Source organism: Phyllobates terribilis, unplaced genomic scaffold (assembly GCF_046119375.1).
Source record: "Phyllobates terribilis strain yellow unplaced genomic scaffold, ASM4611937v1 Scaffold_2__4_contigs__length_985480577, whole genome shotgun sequence".
NCBI classification, from domain to species: domain Eukaryota; kingdom Metazoa; phylum Chordata; class Amphibia; order Anura; family Dendrobatidae; genus Phyllobates; species Phyllobates terribilis.
Window position 1 is genome coordinate 313,794,933 of NW_027362762.1, and position 22,699 is coordinate 313,817,631.

The window sequence follows — 22,699 nt, forward strand, 5'->3', positions numbered from 1 at the left end:
GTAAGTTATATAATAAAGTTATGATACTAGTGAAATAGGAAATAGTTTTTCCTTTTTACTTTGATTTTCATATTGTAGACATACAAATACACTAGGCCGTTTCTACTCCTTTGACTCCAAAAAAATTGGAGAATGAATTGACAATAATTAAAGCTGAATAAAAGGAATTCAGTTGAGTTGTGTCTCTAGTAAAAAAAGGTGCCCTGATCACCCCATATTAGTGCAATACTGGATCCCTGCATTTCCACTCCCAGCTCCTGCTTTACATGCCATTTATGTTGTGTGTTAAGGGGGCTGGCTAATTTCAAAAGTTAAGCTCAATTTTTTTTGTCTGTGTATCAGTTGTTGTAAGCAAAGGGTCTGACTTATCTTTTGAAATAAGTCAGTGAGCCAGCCCCCTTCACACATAGCTCTGATAACGTGTAGTCACAGGAAGCCCCCTCTTGTGTTGACCAGAAGCTGGAAGTGGAGCTGATATCTGGAGATAATGGCTTCTGTGATAATATACTGTAGCTACATTGGTTTTACAGAATCTCTTTCGTGTGTTGCAATAGTGAGAAGTAGAGTTGCCGGGATTCAGGACTGCACTTATATTTGGAAATTGAGGCATCTTTAAGACAGTTTTTATATTTCAGCATTGGAGTGGTGGCACTAATCCAAGTTCCCTGCCCCTAGTAATAAACTTACCTGCCACCATCTTGTTTTGTTCTCTGCACCACTTTATCATTATCTGTTAATTGTGACCTGCCATTGTGATCGCTCTAGTGTTTTTTGGGTGGACTTAAAGGGGTTTTCCCACGAACAAAAGTTCATTTTAAAAAATGTCTGTGTCTGACAGTGTAAGGAACATGGTCTGATCATACCACAGCTCCTAGGCAGGGAAGGAAGCAAAAGAGTATACAGACATTACAGCAGGAGATCACCACTGATGAGGTAAAATATTTCACTGCCTGGTTTTAAACAATATTTTACCTCACAAAATGAATCCTCTGTGATCCCCTGCTGTAATGTCTGTATACTCTTTTGCTTCCCCCCCTGCCCAGGAGATGTGGTATGTTCCGTACATGTTCAGACACAGACAATTTTTAAAATGAACTTTTGTTTGTGGGAAAACCCCTTTAAGGTCACTTCTCAATGTAAGTCTGAGAGCCAGAACAAAGATTTCATAGGCTTAAATAGACAGCTTGTGAACTTTAGCCCTGTTTTCTGGTCAGTCAAGAGCAGAAGATGGTGGCTGGTAAGTGTATTACTACAGGCATGGAATATACATTAGTAATAACTCTCCAACAATAAAAAAAAAATGGTGGTGCTTTAAGTGGTCAACCCCATTGAGCCGACTATTAAATACTAATTAATTTTTCAGCTATCTCATTAATTCACAACAGACTTAACAAACTTCCAGTTTCTTTGTTTAGTGTCAAAGGGGTTAAGAAAGCCCCTTTACTCTGGAACTCGATGGTGGCCTGTGGTCACCAATGTGATGTCACGTAATATTATAAATTTACTATGTACGATTTTGCTTTCTTCAATGACATCAATACAATAGAGGTGCCGTAAAATACCCTTTAACATTCAATTCCTGTCCTCTGGGCTGGTTCTCTATTGTACATTACATTGAGAATTGCAATAAGCACATAGGCCACTGCAATCTGAAGTGTTCATAGAATAAACTGTAATAATGTCCAATATATGGCATTAACAATCTTTTCCGCCTATGTCCCATTTTGGAAAGTAGTTATATGAAATTGTGACATCATGTTAGTATCAGGGCTGTTTGACTTATCTGGTTTCTCATTCTTATATGGTTTTAAATATGTAACAGAAAAAAAAAATCTGAAAGCTTTTTTGGGTCTCATATGAACTTTATTTGTAAAATCACATTGAATATGAAATATATAACATGCTAGGAATATTGGTGTCATATTTATTGATCTGAAAAGCTGCCCTCCGGAGACGTGAATACTGATAAGAATAATAAATATGATCTGACATGGAGAGAAAAATGCTGCTCATACTAATGCTTGTCTTACTTAGCAGAGCCCCAATTTAATCTATTATATATTCATGATTCGACTAGGAGAGTATTAATCAATGAATATTATCTTAAAACATTCCATCATGGAAGCCCTGTCAGCATTTGATAAGGGATGGTATATTGTTTATTTTACTATTCAAACAAGAGTCAAGCATTCAAACCATGAAATACAGAAAATATTCAAAGAAAAAAATCTAAAATATCTAATTATTATGATTGATCCTGAAAAAGTTAAATGTTATAATGTGAATTTTTGTTGACATTATTAAATATGTCAGCAGGTCAGTAGAATGATCTTAAAGAGGTTTTCCCACAAACAAAGTACATTGTAATTAATAGATCTTGGAATAGAACAAAGTCCATAATTGGATGTGTTAAAATAATGTTCCTGTGCTGAGATAATCTTATGTGTGTGCCCCTGCTGTGTACTGTTTAATGAGTGGGTCTGTCCATACAGGAACATGCTCTGATCATACCACAGCTCCTGGGCAGGGGAGAAAGCAAAAGAGTATACAGACATTACAGCAGGGGAAGCAGCTGATTCTCTCTGAGAGGTAAAACATATTTAAAAACAAGCAGCAATAGCTTTACCTGATAAAAAGAATGAGTTTGATCCCATGCTATCCTTTATACTTTCTTTTGTTTCCTCCCCCACCCAGGAGATGTGGTATGATCAGACCATGTCCCTGCACGGTCAGACACAGCTATTACACAGTACACAGCAGGGGCACATTTATAAGATTATCTCAGCACAGGAACATTTTTTTTTAAACAAATCCAATTGTGGAAGTTATTTTCATTTCAAGATCTATTAATTAAAATGTATTTTGTTCAGTTCGTGGGAAAACCCCTACACAGTGAAAGTGCAATAAATAAATATATTATAGCACAGTTTGAACTTAACCGTTTTGACCTTAATATGTTTGTCATAAATGTTTTTTATAGCAAGTGAAAATGTGGTGATCAACCAGATGTTCCAGTCTAAACTGACACAAACAGGATCCCTTGTACCACCATACCCTCCACTTAAACTTCGAGGACCCAAAGCAGCCTTACTTTTAAAAAAAACATCAAACACTTCAAATGGGGAGACCAAAAGAATCTTGGAACTCAGTAAGGTAAGATCCATATCGGTAAAAATGTAAGACTCTTCAATTATGATTAGATTATCACTGTCATACATAGCATGATAATAATGCAATATATTTAGCACAAAATGCATTATATTCTGTAAACTGTATAGTTTTGCATTGAACTTGCGGATATTCAAGGTTTACACAACAGAAAGTAGGAAAAAAATATGTAATACATAATGAGTACATTAGTGCTCTAAAATAATTCTGTGCTTTCCGAGGCTCCTTTGTGAACAAAACAATCAGAAATATTAGGTTGCCATTTTTAAAATTTTTAACTTTGTTTTGTTTTACTCTTAAAATTCATATCGCTATTCTGTTTTCTGTTGTGCAGTATTTTCTATATGCTTTCATTGTAAAGCCATGGGGCTCATGTACATTTTCCGACTGGGTGCAATCCGACAAAACATTGGATCGCACTCAATGTTATTCTATGGAGCCGTGCACATGTCTGATTTTTGTCTTGGATCGAGCCAAAGCTGGGCTTGCCCCTGAAGGGACATGACTAAGTGTCTACTGGGTCTTCATTAGGGCCTCTGATGGTGAGGATAGGCTGGGCTGCCGGTAGACAGCAGGTACCACTCCAGGGCAGTCCCAGGGACTGCAGCAACTGACCGGAGGGTCAGAGGCGTAGGTACACGGTATTGAAGGGCAAGACAGAGGTGTAGTAAGATTGTCCGAGGTTGGGGTAGGCAGCACAGGATCAGGTTACAAAGCTGAGGTCAGGAGCAGAAAGGTCAGATAGGATGGATATACTAGCCAGGTCGATATGGGGTGAATCATAGTAACATAGTAACATAGTAACATAGTTTGTAAAGCCGAATAAAGACTTGCGTCCATCAAGTTCGACCTGTTAGTTCTGTAATTGCTAAAGTTGATTCAGAGGAGGGCAAAAACCCCAAATGATTTGGCCAATCTTCACCTGAGGAAAAATTCCCTCCCGACTCTGAAACCAGCAGTCAGAATAAATCCCTGTATCAACCTACTATTTTATTTTTAAGTATACGCTGAAATCTGCCTGGTATCTAGAAATGCATCCAGTCCCCGCTTGAACTGGTGTAGTGAATCCGACATTACCGTCTCCTCACTCAGTGAATTCCATATTCTCACTGCTCTTACCGTAAAGAACCCCTTCCTATGCTGGTGCTGAAACCTTTTCTCTTCCAGTCTTAGTGAATGCCCTCTTGTTACCGTAATATTCCTCCTTTTGAACAAATCCCTGGCAAGGTCTCTATACTGTCCCCTAACATATTTTTACACATTTATTATGTCCCCCCTCAACCTTCTCTCTTCCAGGCTGAATAGTCCTAGTTTTGCCAACCTCTCTGGGTATTGCAGTCCCTCCATTCCCTTTATTAATTTTGTTGCCCTCCTTTGTACCTTTTCAAGCTCATTTATATCCTTTCTATATATTGGGGCCCATAACTGAGCACAGTATTCCAAGTGTGGTCTGACCAGTGCTTTGTACAGTGGAAGAACAATGTTCTCATCCTTTGCAGCTATACCTCTTCTGATACATCCCATTACCCTGTTTGCCCTTACAGCAGCGGCCTGACTTTGGGCACTCCAATTTAGTTTGCTATCAATCAAGATGCCCAAGTCCTTCTCCATCTCTGAATTCCCCAATGATTTCCCATTCAGTGAGTACTGGTGACTTCCATTTTTCCTTCCCATATGTATGACCTTACATTTCTCCTCGTTAAACCTCATTTGCCATTTAATGCTCCACATACCCAGCTTATCCAAATCCCTCTGTAGGTCTGCACTGTCCTCTTTTGCATTAATTGTTTTACATAACTTTGTGTCATCTGCAAATATTGATATTTTACTATTTATCCCGTTGACTATGTCGTTAATAAGATATTAAATAACATTGGGCCTAGTACAGACCCCTGTGGTACCCCACTATTGACGCTTACCCAATCTGAGTATATTCCATTTATAACCACCCTCTGCCTTCTATCCTTTAGCCAGTTAGCTACCCACTTGCAGACATTTTCCCCCAGCCCCATCATTCTCATTTTGTATACCAACCTATTATGTGGCACGCTATCGAACGCTTTTGAGAAGTCGAGATACACGACATCCACTGGTTCCCCCTGATCTACTCGAGAGCTAACCTCCTCGTAGAAGTCAATCAGGTTTGTTTGGCAGGAGCGATTCCTCATGAATCCATGTTGGTTCGAGATTAAAAGATTATTAGCATCAAGATGCTCCGTAATTGCCTCTTTAATGAAGCTTTCAAAAATTTTGCCCACAACGGACGTCAGACTCACCGGCCGATAGTTTCCGGCGTCACTTTTCGCTCCCTTTTTGAATATTGGCACTACATTCGCCTGTCGCCAATCAAGTGGCACAGACCCAGTCTCAACAGAGTCCTTAAATATAAGATATAACGGTCTATCACATTACTTAGTTCCCTTAGTACCCGTGGGTGTATGCCATCAGGTCCTGGTGATTTGCTTATTTTAATGTTACTGAGGCGTTTCTGTACCCCAGCTTGGGTTAGATTTGTCATACTTAGTGGAGGATTAAGCTTGTCACTTCTCATTTCTCAGTACAAGTAAACACATGAACAGGACACTGGGCGGATGAACTCACTAGGAACCAACATTCAGGAGAAGAGTGTTAGGTGGAGCTGCCTACTAATGGCCCTGCTAGCACAGGATAGGCCGGGGAACTGCAGAGACTCGCCAAGCCCCCATAAGGCTAGATGAGTGCCACAAGCAGATGCAACAGTGCAGCATGGGGCAGACTAGCTGAACGGGCTGACACAGGGAGAAACCGCACGGTGAGAAGAAGGGCGCTGAGGAGGAATGTGAGTTACCATTGTGACACAGATCACACTAGGGCATGCAAGTAAGTCTATGGATCCGGGGAAAACATTGGACCACACTCGGATGACATCTGAGTGTGGTCTAATTTTCACGGACTGACAGAATGGAGACGATGGAGATTTTTTTTTCCCCATTTTCTCCTCATCCGAGAAAATTGGATCACACTTTGATCATAATAATCTAATTAGAGTTTGATCAGAGTGTGATTAGCATAAATGGACCAATTTTCTCAGATGAGAGAACATACTGTCATATCATCTTAGCCATATACTCTGGGTATAACAAAATATGTTCAGTTTTTATGGAGTATATCAACACATATTTTAGGACGGTACAAATTTTTGAATGCTAATTAATAGGAAAGCAAGGAGAACATAGAATCTGGAGCCAACATTTTTAGTCTTACAATCAAGAATAGTTGTAACCTCAAGGAAATAAAAAAAGGGGGGGGGGTTGGGAATGCTCAATCCTTTGACGCATTAGTAACAGCAACCATAGACTAGAATAGACAATATCGCCCCTTTAGTCTTGATGTCACAGATCTGTTTTTTTCGTTACAATAACCTGTCAGGTAATGCACAATGTCAGGTTGATTGGTGCAACCTACCATAGATATGGGATCTCACCTAAGATAACAAGAACAAGGCATTATATCACCCATATGAACATGATGGCGCAGATTGCATTCAGCTTCCTCTCTTCCACTTACCATGCAGAAAGAGAGAGATGTGCAGCTATGAGCAGTTGCACTTATTTTCTTAATGATCAGGCAGAGTGCATTATAAACCTTCTGCCCAGGGATTAAAGAGATTTTCCCCTTACAGAAAATCTTCATCTCCAGCGGCAGTCTGTTATACAATAACAAAGCCCTCTTACCATTCTCTAGTGCAGCTCTGTGTCTCTGTCACTCCTCCTGTCCATTATTGGCTGTGGCACTGACCGGAAGCTCAGTGGCTCTGAAGGGGGCATTCCACCTACATGGGCAGAGACACAGAGCTTCCCGATTGGATGCCATGCTGTCAACATGACATCTGCGCCACAGCCAATACCAGACATTGGGAGTAGCACTGGAGACTCAGTGCAGGACCTGGTAATGGTGAATAAAGTGCAGTTTGCTATATTATAACAAACTGCAAGTGGGGACAAAGATTTTCTGAAATGGGACAACCCTTTTAAGCAAGTGGTCAAGTGTATCTGCCACTGCTTCTCCAACCGCTAACTATTGGATGAAGGGACATTTTAATAATATTTTTCTTGCTAAAATATGAATTCTATTATTTGACATGTATAATAATTTAATACATTGTATAATTTTTGATTATTTATTATTTACGAATTGCAATTTTTGGTTAAAATGTATGTGGATCATGTGATTTTTTTTAACCACAATTTTTTGCTTGCAAAGATAATGGAAATGTAAGAAAAATTTCTAAAATTGTTTTCCCTTGTGCTGAGATTCAATCACCATTTTTTTTTAACCTAAAAGGATGTATGGTTGAGCAATGTAGTGTACAAAGGGCCTTACCTTTTTACATTATAAGGGGTTTCCTTTCATTAAAATCCTTGATCTTTACTGCTATAATGTTGCCAATTAAATTAAAATAACCTATTTTAGTTATTAATTAATTTTAATGATGTGATTTTTCTGTCTTTTTTCTCTACTATTTCACTGTTTTTCTTCCCTCTAGTTGATTAAAAAGAAAGGATCATACTCATTTCTCCAAAAGCTGGAAAGAGGAGGGCCAACCACTGTGACTATTCAACTCAGGGTTGGTATATTATGCTAAAGAATCTTTATATTGAATGGGGAGGTCAGACCAGAATATGTGTATTGAGGTTTTTTGTGGATCAGCTGATTTGTGGTGAACAAGTCCTCTCTGTTTGTCATACAGAAAACTCTCACAGAGCTGATTGGAAAGATACAAGCCAGCACATTACATCTTATGCACTGTATCAAGCCTAACAACTCTCAGCTGGCTGAAACTTTTGATAATTTCTATGTGTCTGCTCAACTGCAATATATTGGTGTTCTGGAGATGGTGAAAATAATACGACATGGTTACCCCATACGCCTGGCATTCCCCGAGTTCTTGTCAAGGTTAGTCCAAAGATCAGTTATTTTAGCAAATGGTGGTTTTGCATTTCAAACAATAATTGTCCAGGCGATTATATATGTAAAGTAGGATTGAAAAAGCATGTGTGCAACATACTGAAAACACGCATGCATCTCTCTGAGCCAACACAATTAAATAAGTGATGAAAGTGGCTAGTTTGGACCTCAAAGGTTTAGCAATATTCCCCCCTTCCCCACAAGGTTTTGAAAATCTCATAGCAGAAAACAGTAAGTCACATATATATATATATGGAAGCTCGACAGTCAGAAGTATGCAGTAGAAGTGATGAAGATTTATTGAAGCAATCCAATGTTCTACAGTCATGGCCAAAAGTATTGAGAATGAGACAAATAGTAATTTTTCCAAAGTTTACTGCTTCATTTTTTGTAATGACATTTTGCATATACTCCTGAATGTCAAAGAGTGATCAGCTTAACAGCAATTACTGTTCTTACAAAGTCAAAATTTGCCCAGAAAATGAACTTTAACCCCCAAAACACATTTCAACATCATTGCAGTCCTGCCTTAAAAGGAGCAGCTAACATCGTTTTAGTGATTGATCCACTAACACAGGTGTGGGTGTTGATGAGGACAGGGCTGGCGATCAATCAGTCATGATTAAGTAAGAATGACATCACTGGACACTTTAAAAGGAGGCTGGTTCTTGGTATCATTGTTTCTCTTCAGTTAACCATGGTTATCTCTAAAGAAACACGTGCAGCCATCATTGCACTGCACAAAAATGGCCTAACAGGGAATAGTATCGCAGCTACAAAGATTGCACCTCAGTCAACAATCTATCGCATCAAGAACTTCAAGGAGAGAGCTTCCATTGTTGTCAAAAAGGCTCCAGGGCACCCAAGAAAGACCAGCAAGCGCCAGGACCGTATCTTAAAACTGTTTCAGCTGCGGGATCGGACTACCAGCAGTGCCGAGCTTGCTTAGGAATGGCAGCAGGCTGGTGTGAGTGCTTCTGCACGCACTGTGAGGCGGAGACTCTTTGAGCAAGGGCTGGTTTCAAGGAGGGCAGCAAAGAAGCCACTTCTCTCCAGAAAAAACATCAGGGACCGACTGATATTCTGCAAAAGGTACAGGGAGTGGACTGCTGAGGACTGGGGCAAAGTCATTTTCTCTGATGAATCCCCTTTTCGATTGTTTGGGACATCTGGAAAACAGCTTATTCGGAGAAGAAGAGGTGAGCGCTACCACCAGTCTTGTCTCATGCCAACTGTAAAGCATCCTGAAACCATTCATGTGTTGGGTTGCTTCTCAGCCAAGGGAATCGGCTCACTCACAGTCTTGCCTAAAAACACAGCCATGAATAAAGAATGGTACCTCCAAGAGCAACTTCTCCCAACCGTCCAAGAGCAGTTTGGCGCCCAACAATGCCTTTTCCAGCATGATGGAGCACCTTGCCATAAAGCAAAGGTGATAACTAAATGGCTCATGGAACAAAACATAGAGATTTTGGGTCCATGGCCTGGAAACTCCCCAGATCTTAATCCCATTGAGAACTTGTGGTCAATCATCAAGAGACAGGTGGACAAACAAAAACCAACAAATTCAGGCAAAATGCAAGCATTGATTATGCAAGAATGGACTGCTATCAGTCAGGATTTGGTACAAAGGTTGATTGAGAGCATGCCAGGGAGAATTACAGGGGTCTTGAAGAAGAAGGGGCAACACTGCAAATATTGACTTGCTGCATTAACTCATTCTAACTGTCAATATAACCTATTGGTACTCATAATATGATTGCAATTATATTTCTGTATGTGATATAAACATCAGACAAACACTAATAAAAACCAGAGGCCAGCAGATCATGTGAAAATATAATTTTGGTGTCATTCTCGAAACTTTTGGCCATGACTGTACATGCGACTGTGGTTGCTTTTCCACAGCGCTTCTTCAACATGCACCTCATACCCACGGCAATCCGTTACATTCTGATGAAGGTCTGGGATGTTGGGCTGAAACATTAATATTCTTTTGTTTGTTGGGTTGCTCCAATAAATCTTCATCACTTCTACTGCATACTTCTGAGTGCCGAGTTCCATATATATGTCTTATGGATTGGATCCCTACTCGGGCACCCTTTCTCTCACGTATGCTATCATAAATGTCATTTCATTGCGTCTGATTCCTTGTGGAATCCACTTCAAACCTGATACTGTTAAGTCAAAAGGCTGAAAAGCACAGTATAGAAAAAATGCTTTCAAAAACATTTCAAACCCACCTCAGGAAATGTTTAAGGCAAAAAAAATACCTTCAAACCCCAAACTCCCCTCCACCCACAAAAAAAAGGATCATCTCCTTATGTGGATTCTTTAAAAAAATCTCATCTGAGTTTTCATCCTCTAAAAACTCTGTGTGAATCTAACCTAAGAAACAGAAGCTAGCAAGTGATTATATGTGCTTAGTGTTGCCATCAGTGTACCTTTACTGTAGGTGAAATTAGCTGAGTGGTGGGATTGTAATAAATTGATAATGTTTCTGGTAATATAAAACAGCCCTTTAGCATCCATAAAGTTCATGTTCAGCACCTCTCATATCTTACAGATTTATATTTCCCTTTCATTATTATTTTAGAGGAAACCTCCTCTGCACATTAGATGTATAGTGATGCTCATTAAAGGGAATCTGACGTTCCCCATGCCCCCCAATCCGCCACCATGTGTTTATTCTTGTGTTAAAACCCGTCTAAAGATCCTTTTGTACAGTGTAAGTAATTACAGTGTATGACAAAAAAGAATGTTAAAAATTTGTTTCCAATATGTTAATTAGTTTCAGACAAGTCGAGGGGGTGTTGGTTTCCCCAGACTAGTCGTCCCACTAGTCATGTTACCGTGACACCGGCTCTTGTAAATCATGTTATGACGCCAACAGGGTCATGGTAAGATTACCAGTGGGATGGCTAGTTTGGGGAAAAGAACGCTCCCTTGACTAACCTGAAACTAATTAGCATATTGGAAACAGATTTTTAACATTTATTTTGTCATACACTGCAATCACTTATACTGTGTAAAGGGCTTGTTAGGCTGGGTGTTAACACAAGAATAAACACATGGTAGTGGATAGGGGGGCATGGGACACCTGCTTTAAAAAACAAAATACCAAAAGTAAGATACCTGAAGAACCTCTGCTACCAATGACATGTTTACTGCTTTTCCTCAATATAAAGATTATATAATACGTTTTTAGAAGCATACTGGTAATTAGGGGCAGTGCAGGGACCTTGCAGCACCTGGGTCCTGTGCTTAATTGGACAAAGGGCAACATTTGTATGGAATTTGTATTTTCTCTATTTGTTTGCATGGGTTTCCTCTCCACATTCTGTAAAGAATACTGATTGGTTAATTTTGGAACTTAGACAATCTGTGTGTGCAAAATATGATAAATGTATAAATAATGAAAAAAATTAAATACATATAATACAGTAAAATTGGAAGACTGAATAAAATCCGTCATACTTGTTAGAGTGAGAATGATCTTGGGGGCTAAGTGTGACCTTCAGATAATTGCAAAATATTAGAGAATTACTATATAGTATATTTTATAGCACAAATAACAAGTGGAGATAATTTAAATATCCTGTCGAGTAAGCATTGTGCTGATCTATGACAAAATAATATTTTACCAAGTATTCGCTTCCCAACTTTAGTAGTAAGTGAGTTTCTTTTTCAATAATATTCAATAATGGTTATAAACTATATGGTGCCAAATCATAAAAATGATTGGTACACCGTTATACACAGAAAAATACTAATATCACAGTAGTTTATTATGCAATAAGCATATGACCGGACTCATGATTTGAATATTTTAGTAAGATGAGGTCAGCCAGACTCATTTTCACAAGACCTTCCACATAGCTGAATATTTAATCCCACAGACAACGTTCAAAGTTTTCTGCACTTTTTCCTGGCTTTTGAAAAATTACAGCAGGAATGTTATATTTTGTTGCCAGCCTTAAGTGCATCTGAGGTCACAGTATGCTTTAGTATCCCTTCTGTTCATACCAATTGTTAATCTTTTTTATTGCATCCATAATTGTATAAAATAATTAAGGTTGTAAATGGATCAGTCACATTAATGCTTTACTGTAATTGTATTCTTAGCACTCGTTATCAGCTGTACTCACAGTCTAACACTGCATGAAATGAATCAATAGATGCCACAGTTACTCTGCTTTGAACTGAGTGCTCATAACTAGTGTTGAGCGAACATGCTCGACACTGCTCGGTACTCGCCCGAGCATCACGCTACTCGGGATGTTCTGCGAGCACCGAGCATTTCCGGGTTACTCGGGCGGGAGCTCGGGTCTCCGCCCTGCATGTTTGGTGCTCTTTACAGAGCCAATGAACATGCAGGGATTGCCAGCCAGTCACTGTAATGCCGCAGCCATGTTGTTTGTGGGCATTACAGTGATTGGCTGGACAGCGTCACCTCCTAGACGATCAGTCCGTCATGATTGGTGTGTGTGGGTGTCTGTGCGTGTGTCTGCGCGATGTCTGCGGGTGTGTGCGGTGTCTGTGCGATAAATGCGGTGTCTGTGCGTGTGTCTGCGCGATGTCTGCGGGTGTGTGCGGTGTCTGTGCGATGTCTGCGGGTGTGCGCGGTGTCTGTGCGATGTCTGCGGGTGTGTGCGGTGTCTGTGTGATGTCTGCGGTGTCTGTGCGATGTCTGCGAGTGTGTGCGGTGTCTGTGCGATGTCTGCGGGTGTGTGCGGTGTCTGTGCGATGTCTGCGGGTGTGTGCGTGCAGGCAGACATAGGCCGATGTGACACTACTACTCCCATCGGCCTATGTCTGTCCCCGGTCCACTCGTGCCAGCAGGATCAGCTTCATGGGAGCAGTAGTTCCCATCAGCCTGATTCTGCTATTTAAATTGCCCTACTGTGTCCCCAATAAATGTTAAATGCATGTCATTGGTGGCCAGTGGTTGCCTACAATAAATTAGTTCATACATTACCTGTCCCCGCCGATCGCCACCTAAAATAAAGTAAAAAATAAAAAACTACACCTATACTCACCTAGACACCTAATTCCCCGAAGCCATCGATCTCCTGTAACAAAATATAAAATAATAAACCACAACCTTATCCTTACCCCTCCGTAGTAGTCCACGAGTGTCCCACGATGATCTCCAGTTTAGAGCAGCCACATAGAATGTGACCGCTCTGAACCGCTGCCGCCGCTAGAATGGTGGGGCCGTAAAGCAGCCCCGTCATTGCATAAGCGGGTTCGCCGGAGTTCAGGCAGCGCTGCTCCGGTTAGCTCCTTTACGGCCCTGCTGTATCGTGAGAAATTCCCACGGTACAGCAGTGCCGTAAAGGAGGTCTCCGGAGCTGCGCTGCCTGAATGCACTCCGGTGACCTCAGTCAGTGGCTCCCGCTGCCGGGAGCGGACGCGTTCCCGGCAGTGTGAGCTTACAGCAGCCATGCACAGCTGTCACCATCTCCAGATGTGACAGCTGTGCATGGGAGATCAGCGCAGGAACGTGGACAGGTAACTATTTTTTTTTAGTAAACTAAGAATTAAATAAAATTGTGTGTTTTATTTCAAATAAATTATTTTTTTCTGGGTGTAGTGTGTTTTTTCTTTTTAACACTTTGTAGGTTAGTAATGGGGGTGTCTTATAGACGCCCATCATTACTAACCTGGGCTTCATGGCAGCTGGCGCTGACATGAACCCCAACCCTATTACCCCCTGCCACCGCACCAGGGCAGCGTGGAAGAGCGAGGCTAAGTGCCAGAGTTGGCGCATCCTATGGATGCGCCATTTCTGGGGCGGCTGACGGCTGGTGTTTCTAGCCTGGGAGGGGGCCAATATTCATGGCACCCTTCCTGGGCTATTAATATCAGCCCCCAGCTGTCTGCCTAGCCTTTGCTAGCTATTAAATAGGGGGTACCCCACGTCATTTTTTTGGGGGGGTCCACATTTTAATAGCTAGTAAAGGCTAGGTATTCAGCTGGGGGCTGATATTAGTAGTCTGGGAAGCTCCGTGGGTATTACCCACTTCCCAGGCTTCAAACATCTGCCCCAGCCATCTGCTTAACCTCCACTAGAGCCTAAAATTATGGGGGATCCCACGCCAATTTTTTTTAAAATAAATCCTTTATTTTAACACTAAATGACATTTGAGGAGTTAATAAAGATGCAGTCCCTAAATTATTATTTATTTTTTAATTAATTTTTCCCAAAAATTTTGACGTGGGCTTTGCCATATTTTTGTATGCCAGCCAGGTACAGCATCCAGCTTCTATGAACGCGCCATTTTCCGGGGTGGCTGTGGACTGCAATTTGCACTGGGGGGGGGGCAGAAAGCTTGGGCCTCCCTAAGCTGCAGATTCCATCCCCCAGCTGCCTAGTTGTACCTGGCTGGACACACAAATAGGGAGAAGCCCACGTATTTTTTTTTTAAATTATTTCATGAAATTCATGAAATAATAAAGAAAAAAAGGGCTTCCCTATATTGTTGTGTCCGGCCAGGTACAAATAGGCAGCTGGTGGTTGGGCGCAGCCCGTTCCTGCCTGCTGTACCTGGCTGGACACAAATATAGTGCGAAGCCCCACGTCAATTTTTTTTTAATTATTTCAGGAAATTCATGAAATAATTAAAAAAAAATTGATGTGGGGCTTCGCCCTATATTTGTGTCCAGCCAGGTACAGCAGGCAGGAACGGGCTGCGCCCAACCACCAGCTGCCTATTTGTACCTGGCCAGACACAACAATATAGGGAAGCCCTTTTTTTAAAAAATTATTTCATGAAATAATTTAAAAAAAATTGACGTGGGGCTTCGCACTATATTTGTGTCCAGCCAGGTACAGCAGGCAGGAACGGGCTGCCCCCAACCACCAGCTGCCTATTTGTACCTGGTTGGACACAACAATATAGGGAAGCCCTTTTTTTCTTAATTATTTCATGAATTTCATGAAATAATTTAAAAAAAAAATACGTGGGGCTTTGCCCTATTTTTGTGTCCAGCCAGGTACAACTAGGCAGCTGGGGGCTGGAATCCGCAGCGCAGGGAGGCCCAAGCTTTATGGGCCCCACCCGCTGCAAATTGCAGTCCGCAGCCACCCCGGAAAATGGCGCATTCATAGAAGCGCCGTCTTCTGGCGCTGTACCCAACTCATCCAGGGCCCTGGTGCGGTGGGTCACTGGGTAATAAAGGGGTTAAGGCCAGCTTGGCATTATCAGCTGGCCCTAAGCCCAAAATTCATGGGGTCACGCCAATATTAGACATGACCACCATGAATTTCTAGTAAAGTATTTAAAAAAAACACAACACCCAGAAAAAAGTCCTTTAATTGAAATAAACACACAATTCTTTATTGTTCTAAATTAAACTATGCTTACCATCACGCCCATTCCAGCTGAAGCCAACGATCTCCTGCAATAAAAGAAAAATAATAAAGCAACCTCATCCTTACCTTTCCATGGTTCCCACGACAGCTTCAGCTCTGCTACATCGAGATGACAGGCTGGACCGCAGCAGAGCGCTGCCATCCAGCCTGTCATCCCGCAGACACTGAGAAGCGCAGGCATGCTTGCGCTCCTCAGTGTCTCTCTGTGACGGCATAAAGATGAGCCGAGGTCATGTCCAATGAACTCGGCTCACCTCATGCATGTCACTGACAGCGTGGGAAAATTCTCCTGCACTCAGCGCTTCAGCATGAGAATTTTCTCACGCTGTCAGTGACGTGAATGAGGTGAGGTCATGTCCAATGAACTCAGCTCACCTCATGCACGTCACTGACAGCGTGGGAAAATTCTCACGCTGAAGCACTGAGTGCAGGAGAATTCTCCCACGCTGTCAGTGACGTGCATGAGGTGAGCTGAGTTCATTGGACATGAACTCGGCTCATCTGGATGCCGTCACAGAGAGACACTGAGGAGCGCAAGCATGCCTGAGCTTCTCAGTGTCTGCGGGATGACAGGCTGGATGGCAGCGTTCTGCTGCGGTCCAGCCTGTCATCTCGATGTAGCAGAGCTGAAGCTGTCCTGGGAACCATGGAAAGGTAAGGATGAGGTTGCTTTATTATTTTTCTTTCATTGCAGGAGATCGTTGGCTTCTGCTGGAATGGGCGTGATGGTAAGTAGAGTTTAATTTAGAACAATAAAGAATTGTGTGTTTATTTCAATTAAAGGACTTTATTCTGGGTGTTTGTGTTTTTTTTTTTAACTTTGACTATGGGGTTAGTAATGGGGGTGTCTTATAGACGCCTCTCCATTACTAACCTGGGCTTGATTTCAGCTGGCATTATAAGCTGACATCAACCCCAACCCTATTACCCCACTGCCACCGCTACAGGGCAGTGGGAAGAGCGAGGCTAAGTGCCAGAATTGGCGCATCCTATGGATGCGCCATTTCTGTGGTGGCTGACGGCTGGTGTTTCTAGCCTGGGAGGGGACAATATTCATGGCACCCTTCCTGGGCTATTAATATCAGCCCCCAGCTGTCTGCCTAGCCTTTGCTAGCTATTAAATTAGGGGTGACCCCACGTCATTTTTTTGAGGGGGTCCCCCATTTTAATAGCTAGTAAAGGCTAGGTATTCAGCTGGGGGCTGATATTAGTAGCCTGGGAAGCTCCGTGGGTATTACCCCCTTCCCAGGCTTCAAACATCTGCCCCAGCCGTCTGCTTAACCTCCGCTAGAGACTAAAATTATGGGGAACCCCACGCCAATTTATTTTAAAATAAATCCTTTATTTTAACACTAAATGACAAGTACAGTAATCAACACTATCACTGTACTTCATATATATGTGACTGACATGTTTCTATCTATCTAATCTATGTATGATTCTCTATTCCTTCTATTCTAAATTGTCGGGTACAGATGCTGAATTGCAGGCCGGCTTTTTTAAAGAGACGGTGCATGAAAACACTATTATATTTTTAAATAAATCCTTTACACTAAATGACAAGTACAGTAAGCAACACTGTCACTGTACTTCATATATATGTGACTGACATGTTTCTATCTATCTAATCTATGTGTGAAGCTCTATTCTGTCTGTTATAAATTGTCGGGTACCACAGCTAAATTGCCGGCCGGCTTTTTTAAAGAGACAGTGCATGAAAACACAATTATTTTTTTAAATAAATCCTTTGCACTAAATGACAAGTACAGTAAGCAACACTGTCACTGTACTTCATATATATGTGACTGACATGTTTCTATCTATCTAATCTATGTGTGAAGCTCTATTCTTTCTGTTGTAAATTGTCGGGTACCGGTGTATGCCGCTGCTGAATTGCCGGCTTTTCGCGTAATACATTCTACATTATTCTTAGTTGTTTTACTTCATGTAGAATTAACCTACAAGGAAAGAAAGGGTTTATTTTCATTCCGATATTTGTGTCCCATTGACTTGCATTGGTTTCCGGTATCGGAATCGGCGATATCCGATACTTTTTGGGTATCGGTCCGATCCAATCCGATACGATATTTCCTGATATCGGAAGGTATCGCTCAACACTATCCTTAACATATTTCACAGGAAAGCACTTTCACTTTCGTTTTTGAACTTTTTATTTTGAGCCTGTAAAAGTGGCTTAATACCTCTGACCACGTTGTTGACAGCAGTGACCTGGGGGTCAGAAATGCTTCCTGGGGCGATCCCCATGCTGTCCCCATGTCATTTGAGCACTGTCACTATCGTTTTGGGCACTTGTTAGGCTTTTAAAAGACTGCCGGGGGAGCCGCCGCAAAAATGCTCGAGTCTCCCATAGACTAACATTGGGGTTGTTGCTCGGGTCGCGCACCCGAGTATCACGGCGAGCTCGGCCCACGCTTCGAGCACCCGAGCATTTTAGTGCTCGCTCAACACTACTCATAACGTGACCCAGCTGTATAACATTGCGTGGTAAAAAGCGTAACCAGGTTAAAAAAGTTATTACTTGTTGACCGGGTAGGAAGTACATGCTAGATCGGTGTGTTTCTCAAAACTTCAGCCAGAACAGAGAGGCGTGTCACAACACTTCAGTTACGCCTATTATACTAATTACGATTGTCTATTGCAGTGTTGCAATCATCATATATTCAGTGCCATAAACTTTGAATAGAGCAGTTCTGGTGATCACTGTTTTTAGTGATTGGAGACCCAGTCTGCTGCTGCTCACCCTTTCAGGGGCACACCCATTAGGCAGTTTATAATTAGGGTTCTTTTTAACCCCTTCATGGCCTTGTTAATTTATTTTTTGTTTTTCCCTCCCCTTATTCCAAGAGCCATAACCTTTTTAGTTTTCAATCAATATAGCCTTATGAGGGCTTTTTATTGTGAGACAAGTTGTACTTTTGAATGACACCATTCATTTTATTATGTGAAGCACTGGAAAGCAGGAAAAAAACGGAGTCATTTGAAATTGCAAAAAAGTGCAATTCCACAATTTTTTGGGGGGAGTGGGGGTTATTTACCAGGGATGGGATGGCCCTCACAAGAGGATCAGTGGATATTTCTCATGCACAAAAGGTCACTCTGTGCAGGCTCGGACTGACCCCCCACGAAGGTCCAAATCAGCTTAAAAAAAAACAAGGAAAGGTTATGGTTGACTTTGTGAAATTTGTAAATTTGGCTTGAGGAAGACCTATCATGACGGAAACTTTGCTTGAGTTTTACCTCCTTTGTAACTACTGCCATATGCTTTTAAAGACAGAATAAAAGTAATATTTTATCCATATGAGAAGTTTTCTGGTGTCTCAGATTTCCTTGGATTTTCCACAGGAGGATCATAATGACAAGCACTGGGGTCTTCAGCAGACCCCCGGCTGTCATGGCCACCCATCAGCGCCCCATGATCACGTCACGGGCTCACTGATGGGAGCGTGGAATGGCGCACCCCCCTGCTGGCACATGTTAAATGCGGCTTTAAGAGATTGACAGTAAGATTTAACAAATTAACAGCTGCGGGCAGAGCTCCGCTCCACCCGCGGCTGTTAAATGGACATGATGGCTAATTAAATCAGCCATCAGGTCCAGGGAAAGGTGCGGGCTTGGCGTGCGAGCCAGCATCAAAGGTAGGGACACAAATTTTGCCATACAAGTACACTACCTTTCAAAAGTTTGGGGTCACCCAGACAATTTTGTGATTTCCATGAAAACTCATACTTTTATTTATCAAATGAGTTGCAAAATGAATAGAAAATATAGTCCAGACATTGGCAAGGTTAGGAATAATGATTTTTATCTGAAAGAAAAATTTTCTCCTTCAAACTTGGCTTTCGTTACAGCATTGCAGACCTTTGGCATTCTAGCTGTTAATTTGCTGAGGTAATCTTGAGAAATTTCACCCCATGCTTCCTGAAGCCCCTCCCACAAGTTGGATTGGCTTGATGGGCACTTTTTGCGTACCATACGATCAATCTGCTCCCACAACAGCTCAATGGGGTTGAGATCTGATGACTGTGCTGGCCACTCCATTACAGAGAGAATACCAGCTGCCTGCTTCTTCCCTAAATAGTTCATGCATAATTTGGAGGTGTCCTTTGGGTCATTGTCCTGTTGCAGGATGAAATTGGCTCCAATCAAGCGCTGTCCACAGGGTATGGCATGGCGTTGCAAAATGGAGTGATAGCCTTCCTTATTCAAAATCCCATTTACCTTGTACAAATCTCCCATTTTACCAGCACCAAAGCAATCCCAGACCATCACATTACCTCCACCATGCTTGACAGATGGCATCAGGCATTCTTCCAGCATCTTTTCAGTTGTTATGCATCTCACAAAGGTTCTTCTGTGTGATCCAAACACCTCAAATTTTGATGATTCGTCTGTCCATAAAACTTTTTTCCAATCTTCCTCTGTCCAATGTCTGTGTTCTTTTGCCCATATTAATCTTTTCCTTTTATTAGCCAGTCTCAGATATGGCTTTTTCTTTGCCACTTTGCCCTGAAGGCCAGCATCCCGGAGTCGCTTCTTCACTGTAGACTTTGACACTGGCGTTTTGCGTGTACTATTTAATGAAGCTGCCAGTTGAGGAGCTGTGAGGTGTCGATTTCTCAAACTCGAGACTCTAATGTACTTGTCTTGTTGCTCAGTTGTGCAGCGGGGCCTCCCACTTCTCTTTCTACTCTGGTTAGAGCTTGTTTGTGCTCTCCTCTGAAGGGAGCAGTACACACCGTTGTAGGAAATCTTCAGTTTTTTGGCAGTTTCTCGCATGGAATAGCCTTCATTTCTAAGAACAAGAATAGACTGTCGAGTTTCACGTGAAAGTTCTTTTTTCTGGCCATTTTGAGAGTTTCATAGAACAAACAAATGTAATGCTCCAGATTCTCAACTAGCTCAAAGGAAGGTCAATTTTATAGCTTCTCAAATCAGCTAAACCGTTTTCAGCAGGGCTAACATACTTGTGCAAGGGTTTTCTAGGGTTTTCTAAACATCCATTAGCCTTCTTACACAGTTAGCAAACACAATGTACCATTAAACACTGGAGTGGTGGTTGTTGGAAATGGGCCTCTATACACCTATGTAGATATTGCAATAGAAACAAGACGTTTGCAGCTAGAATAGTCATTTACCACATTAACAATGTATAGAGTGTATTTTTGATTCATTTAATGTTAGCTTTATTGAAAAAAATGTGCTTCTCTTTCAAAAATAATGACATTTCTAAATGACCCCAAACTTTTGAATGGTAGTGTACGTTGAAGGTCGTGAAGAGGTAAAGCATGCATTTTCATTTCCGGTTTCTTTTCTGAATATACCGTCATTTGCATGTGTTCATGAGAAATAGTACTATTTCTTGCCATTATATGACTTATATTGTGTACTTTTTTTACCAGTTTTCCCCTCTGCAGCCTCTAGTATTCATTTGTCTCTGAGCTAGTGGATGGAGACTTCCTGTTATAACTTCACAGACAAATGCACAAAAACATGAGGGATTCCTACTTTTCTTTCTCTGTAGCATACATAGGGAAGTGGTTGTATGGAGGACATTACACAGCAGGACTGAGTTGGCTGTGATTCCAACAGTCAAGTGAAACATATTTGCTCAAAGCTGCAGCTCTATCTGCCTGCCTCTCTACCTGGCCTCTCATTGTGCTGGGTGCCCCTCACTCCTTCTCCCCTTTTTCCCATCTTAATTGAGTATTGCTTTGCTAGCAATCCATCTTGCTTTGACCAAGAGGGATCTGAGCTGTTTTTCAGAGTGGATGATGAGTTCAGGAGATGGGAAGAGAAAAGAAGTGTCTGAGAAAGTAGAGAGAGAAGTAGAGTTTTCTGATAAAGATATATGCCAAGTTTCTCATATTTGCCTCAAATATAAATTTCTGCAAAGTTTGTTGAAAAATAGTGACCATTCAACAAAATGTGATAGTTCAAAGTGGAAAACCCCATTAAAAACAATCGCAATATATTGAATTTTTTCCCACAGATACTACTACACAGAGTATAGACCAATTTAAGGCTGAGAATAGAATATTTCTTTCTCTTTTTTATTTCTATGTGCCAGCATTCTAAAATCCGGGAAGGATTTACCAGGCAATTACTTTAACAATGACTTTGCAATCTTTGCTTGAGTCAGCAAGTAGATGTCACTAGCAAAGGAGGTTTTGATGGGCCAGTGAAGTAAGCCCATAGCTATTAATAAAATCAGAGTTTGTATTCCATCACTTCTATATTACTGGGTGTCTGTAAGTGACAGATAAGCTTATATTTAAAAAGAGACTGTCAGTGATTCATTACAGAGTCCTAATAACATTGAGCATTAGATGTAAAATCCAACACGTTTAGCTGTAATGTTCTGTAGAACAATTTCACTATGTAATTGCTAAAAATGAATTGTTAAAAAAAGAAGTTACATTGTTCCTATCAATCTGAACTATACAGACCTCAACGATTAAAATAGAATTTATCCAGAAATCCCCAACTTGAAAAGAAGAATTCAGTAGTGCCAATACTCTGTCTAAATTGAGACTATGGTGACCAAGAAAAAGCATAACTTAAGGCTTTTTGGCTCAATTGTAATATCTGTGCCATTTATAGTACTGCTGTCTTGTGCAGTAGATGGGTTATGTGGTCTTGCTCAAACCCCTAAGTCCATAGATCAATGGAATGAAGATTGTAACTTGATCAGTTAAAATATACATTAGGTATGATGTTAGCTGTAGTCAGTCGGACTGGGCACCATGTAATTTCTATAGATTGGTTCAGTAAATTATTATTTTATTAATAAGAGGTGGTGCTTGGAATAATCTAAATTACTGTATGCCTGACATCATGTTAAAAGAAGGAAAATGAACGATGCAATAAATTCTGTAAATACTAATTTACTTACATTTTACAAATATGACGGACAGTATCTCAGGAGGTCACAGTGTAGCTTACCAATCTCTTTCATGTAAATTCCATCATTCTAAATCCAAAAATAAATGTTCTGGGATTCACTGAGCAAGTCCTGGATGACCAATGTGAATTACATTTTGGCCAACTGATGTAAAAAATACACCGTGTGCAGATTTATTAGGCAAGGTTTACATCTTGTGAATTTCAGAGATAATGGTTGTTGGTACCAAAAATTAGCAGTTAAAGAACGCCAGTGTAATTCTCACCGAACATAGCAGGTGATGT

At 41.2% G+C, this 22,699-nt stretch overlaps 1 protein-coding gene across 4 annotated transcripts in view; it reads left to right on the top strand.

Moving 5' to 3' along the window:
• The window catches only part of MYO16 (myosin XVI), a 904,557-nt gene that overhangs the window by 666,337 nt on the left and 215,521 nt on the right, over positions 1-22,699 (top strand). For all 4 annotated transcript variants that reach the window (XM_073664248.1, XM_073664251.1, XM_073664257.1 and 1 more), the window contains exons 25-27: positions 2,981-3,153; positions 7,694-7,774; positions 7,898-8,103. In XM_073664248.1, coding sequence (XP_073520349.1) covers positions 2,981-3,153; positions 7,694-7,774; positions 7,898-8,103 — 460 coding nt within the window. The remainder of the gene's footprint in view (positions 1-2,980; positions 3,154-7,693; positions 7,775-7,897; positions 8,104-22,699) is intronic.